Source organism: Hylobates moloch, unplaced genomic scaffold (genome assembly GCF_009828535.3).
Source record: "Hylobates moloch isolate HMO894 unplaced genomic scaffold, HMol_V3 SCAFFOLD_6, whole genome shotgun sequence".
NCBI lineage: Eukaryota > Metazoa > Chordata > Mammalia > Primates > Hylobatidae > Hylobates > Hylobates moloch.
This window is the reverse complement of record NW_026652281.1, coordinates 87,175,377-87,197,545: the sequence shown is the minus strand read 5'-3', so window position 1 is coordinate 87,197,545 and position 22,169 is coordinate 87,175,377. Positions and strand designations below refer to the sequence as shown.

Genomic DNA, 22,169 nt, shown 5'->3' with positions numbered 1-22,169 from the left:
CCCACTAGGTACTAGTAGTGCGTACCCAGTCAGGACAATCAAAAATGTCTCGGACATTGCCAAATGCCCCCTGGAGAGCAAAATAACCACCAGCTGAGAACCACTGATTTGGATCACATAGGAGAAAGAATGCGATGTATGGTCATTGCTCATAAAACATTAGTATCCTTGCCTTTTCCCTTTACCTACAGTGTCATATACATACTGTCATATACATGCAAGTTTTACAAACAATGAAACTTCTTTGTCTTGCCAATTGGACAAAAACCTTCCCTAGCTTCCCACCACCACCCAGGACAGTGCCTAAAGAAAAGCTACAGAACACAAAGTAATGGATTTTATTAGTATTATTCTGTGTACTTCTTTGCATACACAAAATTGTAGAACAGGCCCTCAAAGTGCCCTAAAAAGTGATGTATTAACTTAGTACCAGTAACAGGCCAAGTGTGGTGGCTCACACCTGTAATCCTAGCACTTTGGGAGGCAAAGGCGGGCAGATTGCTTGAACCCAGGAGTTCAAGACCAGCCTGGGCAACATAGTGAGACTCAGTCTCTACAAAAAAATACAAAAATTAGCTAGGTGTGGTGGCATGCACCTGCAGTCCCAGCTACTCGGGATGCTGAGGTGGATCACCTGAGCCCAGGAAATCCAGGCTGCAGTGAGTCGTGATCGCACTACTGCACTCCAGCCTCAGCAACAGAGTGAGAACCCATCTCAAAAACAAAAAACAAAAGACTTAGTACCAGTAACAAAAACGACAAATAAGCCAAGAAGAAATCCTGAGTAATCATTTTGTTCACTGACTGGGAGCTGTCTAAAAGGCAATTAGCTGGTCTGAGAGAGATGAAAAATGGCAATTTCAGGAAAGAAATAAAGAAAGACTTATGCGTGCATTAGCCAAAGGAAATGAACTTCAAGTGACAAAAGTTCTTACTTGACATTTTCATTCAGCTGTAAACAATTATATAATGTTTACCCTGGCAGGCTGGAACTAAGTAGTAATGAGGTTTTGATATATCATATCCAATAACAGACCAGTACAACAATGAGGTTTGATTTGTCTTTCTTCTTTTTACACTAGTAATTTCTAAAGATAGCTTGCCTTTAGTAGTTGCTATTAGCACTACAAAAAAAAAATAAAAGTTGTTAGTCATCCAATCCAATGAAAATAATTAGGAAGCCTCAATTCTAAAGACTGCAGAAAATTGTTTGCCTTTAAAATTTAATTAGACCACAACTCTACAGAGCACTTCTACTTGCATGTGAGGACTAGCATGAGATACCAGCAGATAGGCTTCTAGCCCGTGGACAAGGACTGTCCAAAGCACAGGGTACCCAGGAAGGGACTCACGTCAGCGCTGGGCCAGAGCTCCTTAATTACACTCTCGATCCTGTTCACCACCTCCATCCGCATCTTCTCCTCCTCAGGTCTCGGAGACATGTATTCATAAAAATCACTGATTTCTTCATGCAGACTGAAGAAAAAAGCAGAAAAGTTAATATGAACAGGGCCAATCTAATGAGAAATCACTATCTTAAATAATCTTATCTAATTAAGTCTTATAATTCAGCTGATGACTACCTTAATTTTAATGTTATAACTCAAGCTAAAATGGGAATGTACAGAATTTAATCAAAAAAACCAAAATAATTAAATAACATGAGAAATTTCCTGTGCAAGATACTTGTTGGGGTGCTGGTGATTTAAATAAAATAAAATAAGCATATGGTCTGGCCTCTGCCTTTCCACTTCTGATCTAATAGACACAAGAAAATACTGAACCCAGGTGACACAGGCAAGTTTCCTGGCAGTAGGGACTGACCCTCTTATCTCCTGGGGATCCATTCCTCACAGTGGCAAACAGTACATCTTTCATAATGTTTGCTCAGTGAATTGTGTCAAATGAACAAATCAGGCAGTGAACAACAGCAAAGTCTTGAACAGAATGGCTGGCAAAGGCTCCAAGAAGGAGCTGAAGACTTTCAGAGCCTGCGAGGTACAGGGCAATCAGCCAGCTACAAAGGCTGTGGCAAGCAGAGTGGGAGAAGCATCTGGAGAGGAAAGCAGGCCCCAGCAGAGGGCAGGCTCTGAATGACTGGCTAAGAGGTTCAAGTTTCCCCCTGTGGCAACAGATAGCTATTTAAATGTTTCTGAGAGGGACCCAAAGAGACTGACTTCAAAAATGCAGCATTTTAAGAAGATTAAACTGGCAACTATGCAAACAATGGACCAGCAAAGAGACTAGACTGGATGCAGGGAAAAGTCATGAATCACTGAGTTGCAAAAGGATTGGATGAAGGCCTAGACGATGGTGGAAGGAAAGGAATGGGCTCCAGAAACAAAACACACACACATACCCACACCCTGTAGATAGGCGCAGCGCCTGACTATCATCGTGGTGGGGGGCTAAGGATGCCTTCAAGGGCTGAAGCCTGAGGGACTGGGGGAAAACTACTGGTCTGGAAGAAAGGACAAACTCACTGAGCTGAGCAATGACTTGAACGTAGTCAGGACGGGGGACAGAGAGAAAAGCAGCATTCCTTTCTAAGTTGGTGAGGCTGTGAAGAGCTATGGCTGGGAAGGGAAAGTGAAGTGGTCAGCTCACCTTCCCTAGAGCACTGACCACCCATGAGGACTGAGCCACAGAGGTAAGCACAGGGAATCTACCAACTGGGATAGACCAGAAGGCTCGGAGCAACAGGTACAAAGTGCCTTAGGGGAAGGAGGGGCAGGGGGTGTGGCCTGGGGCACAGCAGTGGGAAGGAAGGGCAGCCACAGCTTAACAGAGCCTTGAAGGAGGAGCATGTCTACAACTGCGTGGCAACTTCAGGGTCCAGAGCAGGAAGCTGGAAAAACTGGCAGGCCAAAAATCGTTTTAGGGAAGGAAAAAAAAGTGTCTACATCCCAATCCCCAAAGACTATAACTTTTGCTACAAGAAACCTTAGAAAGTGAAAATGTGACTGATTAAGCAATCCATAGTTCCTCCTTCTGATTTTTTATTTTTAGCCTAAGGGTCAAAAACCTTGAGTTCTAGACTCAGGTTCTGCCTGAGGGCAGCTGTGTTCCCTCTGACAGGTGATTGGCACTCTCAGGCTTCAGTGTGTCAGGTACAGCACACAGCTGGTAAGCAGGAGCCTTTTCAGGCCTTCAGTTTCAAAACCTGGGCCTTTCGTAGAGGATGATTTACAATAGCGTTTGGCCTGTTTGCTATGCAATATGTCATAAAAAGTGGATCTTAAAACTCCAGAGAGGTCTGTAGGTGAATCCAGAAGATATCCCAGTGAGGACGTTTTCCTTGCTATGCCTCTGGGTACCTTGGGACCTTCAACTTCTGTTTCGAAGTTTTGTTTTGTTTTGATTTGAGTTTCCCAGGCTTGATTATGTTCTCTAAGGTTATCTAAACCCTTCTGCTTCTTAAAGACAGCAGCTGAATGGGAATAGCTGTTAGGAAGCTTATGCTTTGCTGTGCTCTTCTGCACAGGTCGGCTGGCAAAGATGAGGGCCATGAATGAATGACAGAACAAATGGACTGCTTCTTATCTCATTGCGTAGTCTGCTGTGAGTGATCAGAGTTTATTTGTAGTTCTAAAACAGATCCATAGAAAAACTGCATTTTAACCAGTAGGGGGGAAAAAACTCCTAAATGTGACTGCATCTACTCTCAAGGCCCCCTTATGAATTTTCTAATTCAAATAAAGGCAAAAAATATTTAGCACAACTGCCAGTCAATCTGAAGTCATAAGAAACTTACTAAGAATTCATTCTCTGGCCAGGCACAGTGGCTCACGCCTGTAATCCCAGCACTTTGGGAGGCTGAGGCAGGCAGATCGCCTGAGGCCAGGAGTTGGAGACCATCTGGCCAACACGGCAAAACCCCATCTCTACTAAAAATATAAAAATTAGCTGGGCGTGGTGGCGCATGCCTGTAATTCCAGCTCCTTGGGAGGATGAGGCACAAAAATCACTTGAACTTGGGAGGTGGAGGCTGCAGTGAGCTGACGCCTGGGCAATGGAGTGAGACTTTGTCTCAAAAAAAAAAAAAAAGAATTCATTCTCTAAACACTACCAAGTGCCTATGTTCAAGGCACTAGGAGAAAACTGGCTCGTCAAACATGATCCTTGCCCTGGGTCACTTCCATCTAACAATGAAAAGGAGCACTTATTTAAAGCAGTTTTGTAGTGTGTGCAATGCATATGTTCTGCCCTATTCTGCCATAGGCAACTTCCAGATGAATGATTCAGAGCTTTCCAATGATCACAGCTGCCCAGGATGGACTAGGTTGCCTTGTAGGTTAGTAAGGTTCCTGTTACTACCAGCATAAAGAAACCAGATGACCATGAGGCAAACAAAGGTCCAATAAAAGGGCTTTCTGAACTTGGTAAAAAGTTGGAAAAGATTCTAAAATTCCCTTTCAGTGCTGCAGTTCTAGGGTTCTGACTAGCACATTAATTTGGGGGGAATTATTATAGATTTATAAGACAAGCTCTGAAGACTACCCTCAACAATCAATAGCCCATGGCACCACCTTCCTATTTTAGAAAAAATGGTTCCACAGGTTATTGTATTTTGATTGATGCATATTTGCCACTGGAAGGGGGAAAGAGGAATATGGAAAAAGAGGAGGGCTATTATTAAAGCAAAGCCACACTTGCAAGTCAGAAGAGGAAATCCAATCTCGGGTCTGCCAGGCTCAGTTTCTTATCCACACCAGGCACAAGCATCACCATCTCACCTATATGTAACTAGCTACGTGTGAAACACTCAGAGAACAACCAGATAAAATATCTTGGAACAGTGAGGAAATAAACTTCAAGTACAGATTTTAAAATAATTCTAACAGGCTCTATCCTCGGGACTGAGTAATTTTACTGGCACAGTGCCTTGCATATTCAGGCACTTAAAATACCCTGACGAACTGGAAGTCCGTTTGTAGAGTGTGCACTGTAAGTCTGGCTCTCATTTGAGTGGCAGAGTGGACCACCTGAGGAATTTTGTAGGCTTGCTTTCACATGGTAATATAATTTTATGCCTCTGAAAGCATCCAAGTACACAGAGAAAACTTTAGTTTCTCCCATGTTTGGATCAAAATTTAATACGATTTATGAGTAGGTATTGCTGGATGATACACGCCCATTGTCACAGTTTCTCATATGAAATTATAAAATACATCATACTGAAGTAAGAATGATGGAAAAAAAGTATAGAATACAACTCTTCCGTGATCTGAACCCGTATGTACCCAAAATACAGTGCCCTCTCTAAGATATCAATGTTTTTATGTTAAAAGGAAAAGTGGCTCGGCCACAGTGGCTCACGCCTGTAACCCTAGCATTTTGGAAGGCTGAGGTGGGTGGATCGCTTGAGTCCAGGAGTTCGAGACCAGCCTGGATGACATGGTGAAACCCTATCTCTACAAAAATACAAAAAAATTAGCCAGGCGTGATGGTGCACGCCTGTAATCCTAGCTACTCAAGAGGCTAAGGTGGGAGAATTGCTTGAGCCCGGGAGAGAAAGCTTGCAGTGGGCTGAGATTATGCCTCTGTTCTCCAGCCTGGGCAACAGAGCAAGACTCCGTCTCAAAAAAATAAAAAAAATTTTAAAAAAGGAAAAGTGAACAAGATCCCTGTTCACAAAGGAAAAGTCATATAAAAGCAATATGATGAAATGAGCACCACTATATAACGGGAAAGGATGCCAAAAAAAAAAAAAAAAAAAGAGAGCAAGAGAAACAAAATTTGCTGGGGTAAAATTTACATTAAAATCTCAAAATTAATAACATAACATTTAATATGACAAGGAGGTGTCCAAAAAAACAGATTTCATATTTAAAAAATAAAACTCACAGGTAATTTAGGTTAAAAAAAAACAAAAACACTTCTGTTCTGAGGAAAGATCTGCTACAGAAAAGGAATCCAGCCTATCAAAATTATGTGAATTTTATAATGCTTGTCATGGGGTGGGAGGTTCAAGATATTTGGCTGGAAAAGGAAGAACCATTTTGCATCCTTCAGCTGGACCACCCTGGGTACATTGTGAGTTGCTTAGTAGCTTCTGCACTCTAAAAACCAAACGCAAGGTGGAAAGCTTCCGTGTCCCTTCTAGGCCAAGGGAGGCAGATGACCCACGGCCAGCCCCTCTGCTCAGCACCGTCCCCTGCAGCTCATCCACACTTCTGTTCAGGGATGACACTGCTTCCCAAGAGATACCTGCCCAGACACAGCATGTCTGAGCCCACCTCCACATCAAGGTCCAGCTTTCCCAGTTCCATAACTGAAGTCAGACCCCTTTAATTACCAACTTCATCCTTACATGAAGGAACCGACAAAGTTCTATTCGATAACTGTCTATAACAGGACATCCCTCCACCAAAAACACTGTCAATAACAGGACATGCCCCCAACAACAACAACAAAAAAATACATACATATATATTTATCTCTTAAGGTTCATGATATCCAATTTTGAAACAATATATTGAAAAGGCATTCATATGCATGTGGGGAAGTATAAATTACTACAATCTCTCCTGAGGTCATTCTACTAACAAATGATAATGCTCATATAAATAATTTTTAAAATTTCCCTTCTTTCCATCCTCCAGAAATATTTTCATGAGGGAACAAGGATATCTGTATAAGGATGCTCACCACAGGATTAATTAGGATACTAAAAAATTTAGAAATGATATCAATGTCCATCAACAGGATCCAATCAAATAATAATAGAAGCACCCATAAAGCACTTTCCCTTTATAGCCAATAACCTCTTAAAAAGAATAAAGTAAAGCTATATAAGCTGATAAAGATGTCAAATATGTTAAGTTGGAAAGAAAAGGCATAAAAAATGTGTTCAGCAGAATCCCTTTTGTGTGCGTTAGACATGTGCAGGGGCAGAAGTGGTGGCTCACACCTGTAATCCCAGCACTTTGGGAGGCTGAGGCAGGTAGATCACTTGATGTCAGGAGTTTCAGACCAGCCTGGCCAACATGGCGAAACCCCATCTCTACTAAAAATACAAAAATTAGCTGGGTGTGGTGGCGGGCACCTGTAATTCCAGCTACTCAGGAGGCTGAAGCATGAGCATCACTTGAACCCGGGAGGCGGAGGTCACAGCAAGCTGAGATCATGCCACTGCACTCCAGCCTGGATGACAGAGCAAGACTCTGTCTCAAAAAAAAAAAAAACAAAAAAAAAAACAACAAAGACATGTAAACACATACACACAGAGGCAGACACACAAAACGTTCCTATTTGCATTGCAAGTTTTCTGGAAGGAGAACTGTTAACAGATATTACCTTAGGGACAGGGACTTTTGCCCAGTGGAGGGTACAGGCAGGAGAGTTAGGAAGACTTTAACTTTTTTTTATCTTTCTGTACCATTATAATTTTTTTAAAAAATCAGCATGTATTTGTCCACTTGTGAAACAACGATTATTGTCTGCTTGATGACATTATAGTCCAGGAGATTTGTTGTCACCTTTATATTTTCCCATGTGAAAAACATGGTTGTGAGTATGCATGTTCCACCGGCCAACCAGCCCTCTGCCCACCCCACACAGAACAGGGTCTATCTACGATACTGTTAACAGTGATCACATCTGAAGAGGGACTGGAGGGGTCATTTTAAGAAAAATGCATACATGTTAATTACCACTGTATATTTTTAAAACAAGAACTTCATCATAAAAAAATTCATTAAAGAAAACAAAGCAGAAACACTTAAATTACTCTAATAATCTAGCCTTGCAGACACACTTCGAAAGAGGGTGATGTGGGCCGGCTGTGGAAGGAGCTCAGTGGTCTGCCTGTGGGCAATACTGACAGTTGGGGACACAGAAGACCTCCAAACCCAGGAATGCAGTGACAGCACACACCAGTACATTTTGCGAAGTTTCTGCATGCCCAGAGCAGCGTGTATGGTGAGTTTCTGCTAGTGTCTGGCCCATCCTTTCTGGGATTATTTATATACTCAAACGCGTTGCAAGGCAAATTTCCGGAAGAATACACAAAAACTGCTAGCAGGACTTTCCTCTGGGGTGGAGTAGAGGTCTGAATTTGCATGACTTTGTACTGTTTGATTTTTTTCAAACCTGCCTAGACACCAAGAGAAGTGAGTGACTCAAGGCCCTGGGGTGATGGCAGGGCAATCTGAGTGACATCTTCAGGAGACTGCAGATGGATCTTTACCAAGAAACTCATGCACACATCTAGACATCCCTACAAAGATGTCACCTCAAACTAAACAAGTCCAAAACACAACTGCTTGTCATTCTCTTAAAGCTATTCCTACTCCTGTGTTTTCTTCCCTGAGTTACTGTTTCCTTGAGTGGAAACTTCAGTCTTCCTTGGTTCACCTTTCTTCATCTACGGAGCCAAGAGGTTTCCAAATCCTTGTACCCAAAACCAAAAAACAAAACACTTCCAAATCAGACCCTGACCCTCCACCTTCCCTGACCGTGCTTTGAGTTCAAGTCTTTTTCTCTCTCAGTAGAACACTATGGCAGCCTCCAAACTGGTCTCCCTGCCATGAGCCTCTCCCTTTTCTAGGCCATCGCTGCATGATTACCGAAGTCCCCTTCCTTAGCCTATCTGCGTCACTTCCATCCTCCTTATGGTAACACTGCCTACCTTTCTAGCCTCACTTCCAAGAGCTTCCGAGCTCTCTTCTACGACAGCCCCACAGAAATGGACTGGGGCATGCCTTGCCTTTTCAAGAATCACTCTCTCACTCAGCTTTGGAGAGCTCAAATATTAGCTCCTCTGTAAAATTCCCAGAGGCAGAATGACTTCCGAGCCTCCTGAGGGCTCCTGGAGCATGGCAGACCAGGCCTACCCGAGGCAGAGCAGTCAGGCTTACGGGCCTCCCTATTCACACTCAACTCTTCCTGCTTTGGGCTCTGTGTGCCCAGATGCAGGACTCAACACAGAGAAGCACCTCCTTAGGGAGGGACCTTCTGTTCACAGGGGGATATCTACCCACCCCAATGTCCACACAGTCTCAAAAGGGACATGATGTTCCTTAAGATGAGCTCCGAACCAGAATCCAAGAAAATGGATGCTCACACAGTGTGGCTGAGAACTGACAAAACCAGGAGGAGGACAATTTGACCCAAGAACTATAGATGTCCACTGTCCTTAAAGAAGGCAATTACACCTTTCAGAATGTAACCAAAGGAAGTCTGCATGTGCACAGAGATAGGGAGGTAACAAAATATTCACAATGAGCATGTAATTTTCTTTAAAAAGCCAAGGTTTACAAGTGGAATGACTAATGGCTTTACATTTTAAAGTTTGCACAATGTGCCTACCTTCTACAGTACTGACTACAATACGAGGTCACTTGAAAAAGGCCATGCCTAAATAGGAAGCTCTCCAGTTCCAAAGTAGAAAGACAAAAAGCCCTCTCCTCTATTTGTGGACAAGAAACTTATTCACTCCCCTAAATAATTTGTACTATCTCCCAAGATTTAAAAAAACAAGAGAGAAAATACAGATGATGACATACGGATTTAAATACAGAAATACAGATTTAAAAGGAAAAAGAAAGAGCCCATATATCTTACTTTTATGAATGCTGCAGGCATTTACAACAGTGAATCATGGCTAAGGAATGCCATATTTGCTATGGCAACCCTTCCTTGGTTAGGACATGAGAGTAAAAGTACAGGGAATGGATACTCGTCTATGTGTCCTAAATTACAGTTTTCATTTTTTTCTTCTTTTAAGAGGTACTCGTGCCTGCTTTCCTAGAAATTAGAGCATTCCTTTTAAATGCCACTGCCAGTTGCACTCAATTTCTGGACTACAGTTTTTTAGGCCAATGTTTCAGACGGATGGTTTTTCAGTTGATTTCCTCTTGGTCCCTTCCCACTTTGCTGCTATGAAAAGGGATAATGAAAACCACCCGATTCTCCCCAGGCCTCTTTCTTTTGCCATCCAGTCTTACTACTACTTTCAATTGATTATAAAGAGAGAACAAGAAAAGAAATCATTACCCAAGAGTTGCTTTATCTAATTTGGGTCAAAAATTCTTTCCCCTTCCAATAAAATTTCTGAATTACCCAAACTACTCTTGAGTAGTTCTAACAAAATTTGGGTAAAGTTAGGAAGCTTAAAGAAGAACGGTTGATGGTATTGTCTAAGATCAAGTATCTTGAAACTAAAGCTTCATTAATAAATGTATCCCTCAAATGGGAAATCCTCAAATATATGAGTGAAGAAAAAAAACAAAGCACAAATAAACAAAGTTTAATCTTTCCTTAGCTACAAGGCCCAAATGCCAATGAAAAGTTTGTTATATTCTTAAATATTAATAATGAAATATGGATGTGTTTAACCCACATAATCCCAATACCAAAACTTCATTTATGTATTTATTTGTTGTTTACCTTTAGTGGAAGGGCTGATGTTTAAGAATAGATACTGCTCTGTTAAAAACACAACCATTTGTAACATCTTTCCCTATGTTACAGCACAGGTAAAAGAAGCATAGAACTACCAAAGGGGCACCTTACATTCAAGGACTCCTACATATGAAAATTCCAGTATCCAAAACATACTACTGGTGATTATTTACTCAATAAATAATTTATATTAAATAGGACAAGCTCCCATGTGTATTTAAAATGTTTTAACTATTAGTAGTGATTAATTGGATAACGAAACTGGAAACAAGACTAATTTGGAGAAAAGATATCACAATTTTCTTTTTCTGCACTGTTGAAATCTTTTGGCTAAGTCCTGGTATTTTTTTTTTTTTTTTCTTTAGAGACGATGTCTCACTATGTTGTCCAGGCTGGTCTCAAGCTCCTGAGCTCAAGCAATCTGAGCACCTCAGCCTCCCAAAGTGCTAGGGTTACAGGTGTGCACCACTGTATCCAGCCCCCACCCCCCCCTTTTTTTTTTAAATAGAGTCTCCCTCTGTCACCCAGGCTGGAATACAGTGGCTCACTCCAACCTCTGCCTCCAGGGTCCAAGTGATTCTCATGCCTCAGCCTCCCCAGCAGCTGGAATTACAGGTTCGCACTACCACATCCAGCTAATTTTTGTATTTTTGGTAGAGATGGGGTTTCGCCATGTTCGCCAAGCTGGTCTGGAACTCCTGACCGCAAGAGATCTACTTGCCTTGGCTTCCCAAAGTGCTGGGATTATAGGTGTGAGCCACCTCAGCCAGCCACTGCTGGTATTTCTTTTTTTTCCTTGAGACAGAGTCTTGCTCTATCACCAACACTGGAGTGCAGTGGTGCAATCTCGGCTCACTACAACCTCTGCTTCCCAGGTTCAATCGATTCTCGTGCCTCAGCCTAAGTAGCTGGGATTACTGACATGCACCACCATGCCCAGCTAATTTTTGTATTTTTAGTAGAGACGGCGTTTCACCATGTTGGCCAGGCTGGTCTCAAACTCCTGACCTCAGGTGATCCACCTGCCTCAGCCTCCCGAAGTGCTAGGATTACAGGCGTGAGCCACCGCGTCCAGCCCAGGGCTGGCATTTTTAAAAGCAAAAAAACAAAACCAAATTGATTCACAAAGAATCCATTTACATACACACCAAAAATATAATGTGTACAAATGTAGATTGACTTTTATGAGGTCCTATATTTTTTCAAAATTAACAAAAAAATAAATTCTGGGCTAGGCTAAGTGGCTCAGGCCTATAATCAGCACTTTGGGAGCCTGAGGGCTGGAAGATTGCCTGAGGCCAGGAGTTCAAGACTAGCATGGGTAACATGGCGAGATCCCACCTCTACAAAAAAAAACTTTTTTAAATTAGCAGGGTGTGGTGGTGTGTGCCTATAGTCCCAGCTACTCAGAAGGCTGAGGCAAGAGGATTGCTTAAGGCTGGGAGAAGTTGAGGCTGCAGTGAGCCATGTTCATGCCACTGCACTCCAGCCTGGGCAACAGAGTGAGAACTTGTCTCAAAAAAATAAAAATAAAAAACACAAAAATAAAGCAAAAGGCAAGTATTCAAAATAGACAAAGAACTCATAATATTCAACAAAAGAAAATGAACCCATTTTTTAAAATGGGCAGAAGACCTAAACAAAGGCCTCACTAGAGAAGATACATAGATGAGAAGTAAACATATTAAAAAGATGCTCAATGTCATATATCATTGAGGAATTGGAAATTAAAACAGGTGAGACAGCATTATATACCTAATAGAATATTCAAAATCCAGAACACTGACAACACCAAATGCTGGTGAGGATGTGCAACAACAGAGACTCTCATTCATTGCTGGTAGGAATGCAAAATGGCGCAGCCACTTTGAAAGATAGTTTTTTCTTTTTTCTTTTCTCTTCTATTTATTTATTTACTTATTTTTGCTTCCTTACCCTCTGACTCATCTTTTTTTCTTTTCTCTTTATTTTTTTAAGTCAGGGTCTTGCTTTGTCACCCAGGCTGCAGTGCAGTGGTATGATCACAGTTTACTGCCACCTCCAGCTCCTGGGCTCAAGTGATCCTCCCACCTCAGTCTCCCAAGCAGTTAGGACTATAGGCACATAAGACCACACCCAGCTAATTTTTAAATTTTTTGTAGAGATGAGGTCTCACTATGGTGCCCAGGCTAGTCTCGAACTCCTGGCTTCAAGGGATCCTCCTGTCTCGGCCTCCCATTATGCTAGGATTACAGGCGTGAGCCACCACACCCAGCTGGCAGTTCCTTAGCAAACTAAACATACTTTTACCATACAATCCAGCAATTGCACTCTTTGGTATTTGCCATAATGAACTGAAAACCAATCTCCACACACAAAAAAACCTACACAGAAGTTTACAGCAGCCTTATTCATAACTGTCACACTGGGCACGGTGGTGTATAGCTGTAATCCCCGTTACCCAGGAGGCTGAGGAGAGGGGTTCACGTGAGCCCAGGTGTTCAGGAGACCAGTATGGAAAACACAATGACACCCTGTCTCAAAAAATTTTTTTAAATTATCAAAACTTGGAAGCAACCAAAATGACCTTCAGTAGGTGAATGGATCAACTGTGGTACATCCATACAATGGAATATTATTCAGTACTAAAAAGAAATGAACTATCAATCCAGGAAAAGACATGAAGGAATCCTAAATTTTTCTTTTACCTAATTACTAGGTAAAAGAAGCCAATCTGAAAAGGTTATATGCTGTATGATTCCAAGGGCATGACATTCTGGGAAAGGCAAAACTATAGAGACAGTAAACAGATCAGTGTTTGCCAGGGGCTAAGGTGAGGGATAAATTAATAGGTGAAACACAAAATTTTTAGAGCACAAATGTGTCCAGCACCCTTTATTGAATGTTCCATCCTTTTCTCAATGACTAAGTAAATGCTGCTCCAGTATGCCCAATGGCCTGTCCCCTTACTCCCCTGCTAGTAATTCTACCACCCCACACACTTTCTTTGGGAAACAATTCCTAACCCTACTATTCCATGTGATTCTAGTGAGGCTGCACTGCAAAGCCAGCTGGCAGTTCAGGGCAGGAACAGCCATGGGTGGCCCCCAGTTAGTGTAGCATCCCCATGGTCATGCGCCAGGGATGGGCACATGGCCCCAGCACCCCAGGACTTTACACACTGACTCTAAGGACTTTACACACAGCACCTTAGGACTTTACACACTGACTCTAAGGAAAGTCACTTCCCTCTTTGATCTCAAGCTATAAAAATAGAAGCCTGGAAGTATCAAAAAACCACACCTCCTTTCCTCTGGCTGCACAAAGGAAGCCATTAGCAACAGGAGAGAATGGAGCCAACCCCAAAAAGAATCAAAGTCAGGGGAGAGACAGGCACTTGAGCTTTCTCTGGAGTCACTAAAGCAAATGCCACCTTTGCGTAAGCAATTATGAGTTTATTTACCTTGCACCTGAAAGACTCCTGATTCACACACAAAGACTTTGATTATATATACTCTCATGGATAGCTGGATCAGGTCTTAAGTGTTCTTTCAGATCTATGGCTATTTCTGTCTATTCAAGGGCTCAGATTACCCTTTAAAATTCATGTAAAATCTATAAGTAGTTGACAGTACAAAACCAATCGTCTTCCAAACTCATCTTTAGTTTTCAAAATGTTCTTGGCTATTCTTGCCTGTTTATTCTTCCAGATGCTCTTTAGAATCATTTTAACAAATGACTCTCCTACCTTCCCCTCAAAAAATCAGTGGGATTTTAATTTAAATTATATTAATTAACACATTAATGAGCTGATCTGACATCTTCAAATTTTTTTTTTTAATGCAACCCACTGTAAAGATTTTTATATTTTCTTCACTTTTCTGGCTTTGCTCTAAATTATCTTAGGGATTTGATGTTCTAGTAAGTGAAATTATTTTTTCTTTTTCTTTCCTTTCCTTTTCTTTCCCTTTTTTTAGACAGAGTCTCCCTTTGTCACCCAGGCTGGAGTGCAGTGGCATGATCTCAGCTCACTACAACCTGCGCTTCCCAGGTTCAAATGATCCTCCAACCTCAGCCTCCAAAGTAGCTGGGACTACAGGAGCGCCCCCCCACACCTGGCTAATTTTTTTGTATTTTTTTGTAGAGATGGGGTTTTGCCATGTTGCCTAGGATGGTCTTGAACTCCTGAGCTCAAGAGATCCACCCACGTTGGCCTCCCAGAGTGCTAGGATTACAGTCATGGGCCACTGTGCCTGGCTTCTTCTCTTTTTTTTTTTTTTTAAATTATATTTTCTGTCATATATTACAGATACTGACTTTTGTATGTTTATTTTGTAACCAAGCAGGCAGTTTTCTTGCCCTACTACATTGGCTAGAATTACTAAAATAAGATCAAATAACATGGTGAGGGCAGGCTTCCTGTCTTATTACAGATTTAATGTGTTAAATCAAGTTTAGCCTAAAACTGTCTCCTTACATATTTTAAGTTTGACCTACTTTCCGTCCATAATGAACTATAACGAAAATGGAGATGTAAACAGACTGTAACCTGCTCTTGTGCCAATCACTGAGTTTTGGCCAATCAAAGGTGGCCAACTATACAAACCTCAACTTGTGTTCAAATAAGGCAAATTCAGAGCTGTAACCAATCTGGCTGTTTCTGTACCTCACTTCCGTTTTCGGTACATCACTTTCCTCTTTCCATTCATAAATCTTTTTCCACCACATGGCTGTGCTGGAGTCTCTCTGAACCTACTCTGGCTCGGGAGGCTGCCCAATTTGCAGATCATTCTTTGCTCAACTAAACCATTAAATGGCATGGTGGCTCACGCCTGTAATCCCAGCACTTTCAGAGGCCCAGGCAGGCAGATTGCTTGAGCCCAGGAGTTCAAGACCAGCCTGGGCAACATGGCAAAACCCTATGTCTACAAAAAATACAAAAATTACCCAGGCGTGGTGGTGCACACCTGTAGTCCCAGCTACTCAGGAGGCTGAGGCAGGAAAATAACTTGAACCCAGAAGGCGGAGGTTGCAGTGAACTGTGCTTGCACCACTGCACTCCAGCCTGGGTGACAAAGCAAGATTCTGTTTCAAAAAAAAAAACCTAATTTGGTTGTTGTACTCTTTTTTTTTTTTTTTAGAGATGGGGTCTTGCTATCATCCCCAGGCTGGAGGGCAGTGGCACAATCACATCTCACTGCAGCATCAAGCTCCTGGGCTCAAGTGACTCTCCTGCCTTAGCCTCCCAAGTAACTGAGACTACAGGCATGTGCCCACATCCTGCTTAAAGTTGTACTATTTTTTTTTTTTTTTGAGACAGGGTCTCGTTCTGTTACCCACACTGGAGTGCAGTGGCACGACCATAGCTCACTGCAGCCTTTACTTCCTGGGCTCAAGCAATCCCCCTGCCTCAGCCCCACTGTAGCTGGGACTACAGGTGCAGGCCATCACACCCAGCTAATTTTTGTCTATTTTTTTTTTTTTTTTTTTTTGTAGAGACAGGATTTCACCATGTTGCCCAGGCTGGTCTCAAACTCCTGGCTCAGGCGATCTGCCCACCTTGGCCTCCCAAAGTGCTGTGATTACAGGCATGAGGCACTACCCTTGGCCAGTTGTACCCTTTTTAACAGATATATTTAAGATTTAACTCCATACTTTCAACAAGCATCTATTATATTTTTTGCAGAATAAAGCAACATTGGTAGCTTCTTCCTTTCATGATGGAGATGATGATGATGATGATGATGATAAACTAAAAGCTACTCTAAGTATATGGCTTCCCGGTAAACAAATTTCACAAACAAGGCACTAATATTGTGGTAACAACAAAAATGTTTTAAGTCAAACAAAAGCCCACTACTATAACAAATCTTTTTTTTTTTTTCACACTCCTAATTAGGTAACTCTCTTAATCAAATAAATAGCAAACAAAACAAAATAAAAATAATACATCCAATACTGCCATTGGGCTGCCAACCAGCAGATCACAGGATGACATTTTCTGGATATGCACAAAACTGAAAACATTTAAGATATTTTCCATAATTCTTCGAGTATAAAAATTCTCTGGACTATGTACTGTTTCATCTTATCAAATCCCTCAGACCAAGTTTATTTAGATACATATGTTGCATTTACCACCTAATTTCTCTTAAACTTTGCTGTCTAAACAAGTTATTAGCAGGCACATCTGTGTACAATGTACCGTAAAGTTCTACATTGACTATTTCTTCCGCTCCAAAGTAGGGCCTGGGATGATTACTATTCCAAGAGTATTTCTACTATATCTACTGTAGACAACACAGCACTTTATCAAAATAATGCTTACTCATTAGCCCTGTAAAGGACTCCCACTAAAGTTATCTTTATTCCTGAATACAGTGTAAGATCTTTAAGACCTATGGACAAAATAAGAGATCTACTATATAGCTCACCAAATTGTAAAATTTATATGTATATTTTTTATACCTTTATACATTTACATGTCTTTTGGAAGATACTGTGAACACTGATAATTTTAAAGAGGCCTCATTTAGTTTCATTAATAGAAAATGATATGCATAAGTACTGCACACTTTCCTCTTTACATGCTAAAACTTGAATAATGATAAAAATATGCTATACTACTAAGCCAGACATAATTTAAAGCCTCCTTTTGTTTTCATGACTCAGGGCCATCATTAAACACACCCATAATTGTCCAGTATCATTCCAAGTAGCTTGGGGTCTAAATCTGGACTCTGCTATGGGCTCACTCTTCCTATTTAATTCTGACTTCCTTCCCTTTCCTCTTCCAGTTTTCATTCCACTTAACACAGTCATTAATAGATAGTAAACTTACTGAGAGCCAAAGGATTTCTCCAAAAGAATCAAGTTCGTACTTTCAATGCTAGGCTTTCAAAGCTATATGATGTGATAAGAGTGCCTTCCACATTTCCTTAGCTGTGCTTTGGAGGGGGTATCACCAGGACAAAGCATCTAACTTCTGTATGGTACTTCATATTTTTCAAAGAGCTCTTACCTATTCTCTGTTTAGTCATCCACAATAATCCTGTGACTCAAACTAGGCAGAATTTAACTTCTAATTAAAAAATGTTTATGGGAAATAATCGATTTCCCTAAGATCACATAGAAAATCAATTAAACAAGCCTGGGCAGTGTAGGGAAACCCAGTCTACAAAAAAATTTAAAAAATTAGCCAGGTCAGGTGCGGTGGCTCACGCCTGTAATCCCAGCACTTTGGGAGGCCGAGGCGGGCGGATCACAAGGTCAGGAAATTGAGACCATCCTGGCTAACACGATGAAACCCCGTCTCTACTAAAAAATACAAAAAACCAGCCGGGCATGGTGGCGGGCACCTGTAGTCCCAGCTACTCGGGAGGCTGAGGCAGGAGAATGGCGTGAACCCGGGAGGTGGAGCTTGCAGTGAGCCGAGATCGTGCCACTGCACTCCAGCCTGGGCGACAGAGCGAGACTCCGTCTCAAAAAAAAAAAAAAGAAAGAAAAAATAAATTTTTGCCAAGCACGGTGGCTAGCACCTGTAGTTCCAGCTACTGCGGGGGAAAGGAGCTGGTGGGGGTGGAGGGGTGCTGAGGTGCAAGTATCGCTTGAGCCCAAGAAATTCAGGCTCCAGTGAACCATGACTGCACCACTGCGCTTCAGCTTGGGCAAAAGAGCAAGACCCTGTCTCAAAGCAAATTCAATGAACCTGAAAAAAAGAAAAAGAAAGAAAAAAATAATGGCCAGGCACGGTGGCTCATGCCTATAATCACAGCACTTTGGGAGGCAGAGGCAGGTGGATCACCTGAGGTCAGAAGTTCAAGACCAGCCTGGCCAACGTGGTGAAACCCTGTCTCTACAAAAATACAAAAACTAGCCAGGCAAGATGGCAGGTGCCTGTAATCTCAGCAACTCAGGAGGCTGAGATGGGAGAATTGCTTGAACCCGAGAGGCAGAGGTTGCAGTGAACTGAGACTGCACCATTGCACTCCAGCCTGGGCGACAGAGCGAGACTCCGTCTCACAAAAAAAAAAAAAAAAAGAAAGAAATAAAAGAACAGAACGGAAAAAGAAAGAGAAGATACTATCTCAAAAAAGAAAAAAAATGCATGAAAATCAATAATCAAAATGAAATATGAAAAAAACAGGTCTCACTTGAACACACCAACCATTAGGACCACAGAGGTAAAGCCATGGGACTTGAAATCCTGGCTCAGACTTTTCTAGCTGAGTGCCCTTTCAAAAGTTACCAACAGTCCTCATTCTCAGTCTCTGCATCTATAAAACAGGGACGTTAATGCCCACTCCACAGCTCTGGGGGTGCTAAGCCCAGTGCCCGGGAAGTCCCCACTTGACCTTCAGCTTTAGCAGCCATGGGACTTCGTGAGTTCACAAGGGCAATGAGAAAGTATGATAGTCATTACTCTAAGACAGGTCCGCCAAAACGGTGATCACTTCCTATGGCAGCCACCAGCCCTCCTCCTCATCCTTCAGGAATCCTTTACTCCTCCTCATTACCTACATTCCCACAAACACTTACGGAAGGTGACAACATGCCCAGGCTTTTGTCCAACCAACCATTGTCATATCAACATCAGACACACCTCCTCTTAAAGACTCCAGGACCTGGCCAGGCGCGGTGACTCACACCTATAATCCCAACACTTTGGGAGGCCGAGGCAGGCAGATCACGAGGTCAGGAGATCGAGACCATTTTAGCAAACAGGGTGAAACCCCATCTCTACTAAAAATAGAAAAAAATTGGCCGGGCGTGGTGGTGGGCACCTGTAGTCCCAGCTACTCGGGAGGCTGAGGCAGGAGATGTATGGGCCCACCTTCCTTTTATAGCCTGACTCTCCTAACCCTTTGGTCCTTTGCCTGAACCAAAAAGCTAACTCCAAAGTACTTCTAAAAAACAAGTATCAGACAGTTCCACCACCTTTAACATCTCCTAATTCCTCTGTACCAGAGGTCAGCAAACCACGCCCAATGGCCATATCCAGCTCACCTCCAGCCTCTGATTTTTGTATAGTCCACAAGCTAATAATGTATTCATTCATTCACTGAGACAGGGTCTCACTCTGTCACCTAGGCTAGAGTGCAGTGGCACAAACCACTGTAGCCTTGACTTCCTCGGGCTCAGGCAATCCTCCCACCTCAGCCTCCCAAGTAGCTGGGACCACAGGCACGTAACACCATGCCCAGCTAATTTTTTGTAGAGACAGGGTTTCATCACATTGCTCAGGCTGATCTCAAGCTCCTGGGCTCCAGCAATCCACCCAGCCTCCCAAAGTGCTGGGATTACTAGCGTGAGCCATCACGTCTGGCCTGTTTTTACATTTTTTAATGGTTGAAAAGAAGTCAAAAGAAGAATTATACAGGGGACACATTAAAATTATGTGCAATTCAAATTACAGTGTACACAGTTTTATTAGAGTAGTCATGTACATTCATCTACATATTGTCGATGGCTTTCTCAGTTGTAGTTAAGACAGAGACCACGGATTCAACAAAGCTGAAAACAGCTATCTTTACAGGAAAAGTTTGCTGCCCCTGGTAATACACAGGCTCCATAATATATTCAAGAGTAACTTGATAGGTCAAGTCTACCTAGTTACACTGTGTATTTCTCTGCATTGCCTTGTACATTTATTTGAGGGTAATGAAATCTACAGATGCACCTACTGTGTACTCATAATAATTTAAAAAAATTTTTAAAGAAATCTATAGAATTAAAGCTTTTAGAAGCACACTATGGCAACAACTGTCTCCTCAACATCCTCCACGATCTCATCCCAGTTCATGTCAAAGGGTCAATTAAGAAGGTCATACTTGCTTGACAATTTGTTGTATAGGAAAAAAAAAGATCACATTTATTAATGATTTTTTTTGTTTTTTAGACAGAGTCTTGCTCTGTCACCCAGGCTGGAGTGTGATCTCAGCTCACTGCAGCCTCCACCTCCCAGGTTCAAGCCATTCTCCAGCCTCAGCCTCCCGAGTAGCTGGGATTACAGGTGCACACCACCATGCGTGGCTAATTTTTGTATTTTTAGTAGAGACAGGGTTTCACCATGTTGCCCAGACTGGTATCGAACTCCAGACCCCAGTGATCCGCCCACCTCGGACTCCTAAAGCACTGGGATTACAGGCATGAGCCACCATGCCTGGCCTATTAATGATATATATATTTTGTTTGTTTGTTTGTTTGTTTTTTTGAGATGGAGTTTCGCTCTTGTTGCCCAGGCTGGAGGGCAATGGTGCGATCTCGACTCACCGCAACCTCCGCCTCCCAGGTTCAAGTGATTCTCCCGCCTCAGCCTCCCTAGTAGCTGGGATTACAGGCATGTGCCACCATGCCCAGCTAATTTTGTATTTTTAGTAGAGACAGGGTTTCTCCATGTTGATCAGGCTGGTCTCGAACTCCCGACCTCAGGTGATCTGCCCACCTTGGCCTCCCAAAATGCTGGGATTACAGGCATGAGCCACTGCGCCTGGCCTATTAATGATATTTGTAAAGGCTTGGTGTTAGCTGCTATGTGTTTAGTTACATATTTAAATTTGGGCTGGGCATGGTGGCTCACGCCTGTAATCCAAACACTTTGGGAGGCTGAGGCAGGAGGACTGCTTGAGCCCAGGAGTTCATGACCAGCCTGGGCAACATAGTAAGATGCCATCTCTACAAAAAAATTTATAAATAAATAAATAATGTTAAACATACTTTAAAAGTACCCATTAGGATGGCTATTCTATCAAAACAAAAATACTGTTAGCAAGGATGTGAAGAAATCAGAGCCCTCGTACACTGCTGGGGGGGATGTACAATGGTACAGCTGTGTGGAAAACAGCATGGCAGTTCCTCAAAAAAACCAGACACGGAATTACCATATGATCCAGCAATTCCACTTCTGGGCGTATACTTAAAGAATTGATAGCAGGAACTCAAATAGATACTTGTACAGCTATAGCAACATGATTCAAGATAGCCGATAGGTGAAAGCAACCCAATGTCCAGTGATGGATAAATGGAGAAACAAATTGTGACATATACATACAACTGAATATTATTCAACCTTAAAAAGGAAAGTAATTTTGACATATGCTACAACATGGACCTTGAGGACATTAAGCTAATGAAATAAGCTGGTCACAAAAGGATAAATACTGGTTGATTTCACTTATGTGAGGTACCTAGAGTAGTAAAATCTGTCAGAAAGATAAAAATGTAGAATGGTGGCTGCCAGGGCTGGAGGAAGGGGAGAAGGGAGAGTTCATGTTTAATGTATACAGAGTTTCAAATGGAGGAGATGAAAAATTTCTGGAAACAGATGGTGGTGATAATTGCACAGTAATGTGAATGTATTTAATGCCACTGAACTGCAGGCTTAAATGGTTAAGATAGTAAATTGTATGCTATATGTATTTTACTATAATGTTTTAAAATGTAGCTACCCAAAAGAATTGTCATTAACGAAATGTGGTATATCCATACAATGGACATAAAAAGGAACAAACTATTGAAACATGCTGCAACATGGATGAACCTTGAAAATACTATGCTAAGTAAAAGAAGCCAGACACAAAAGACATGATTCCATTTATACAAAATATGCAGAATAGGCAAATCTATACAGACATAAAGAAGATTATTGGGCCATGAGGACTGAATGTTCAACAGGTACAGGGTATCCATTTGGGGCTAAAACGTTCTGAAACTAGACAGTAACAGCGGTTGCACTACACTGCGACTGTACTTAATGTCACTGAATTATACCAATTAAAATGGTT

The 22,169-nt window shown here is 42.0% G+C and overlaps 1 protein-coding gene across 5 annotated transcripts in view; it reads right to left on the bottom strand.

The window, feature by feature from the left end:
* TENT4B (terminal nucleotidyltransferase 4B) overlaps positions 1-22,169 on the bottom strand; it is an 84,406-nt gene that overhangs the window by 23,108 nt on the left and 39,129 nt on the right. For all 5 annotated transcript variants that reach the window (XM_032157308.2, XM_058440963.1, XM_032157306.2 and 2 more), the window contains one exon: positions 1,353-1,476. In XM_032157308.2, the coding sequence (XP_032013199.1) occupies positions 1,353-1,476 (124 nt within the window). The remainder of the gene's footprint in view (positions 1-1,352; positions 1,477-22,169) is intronic.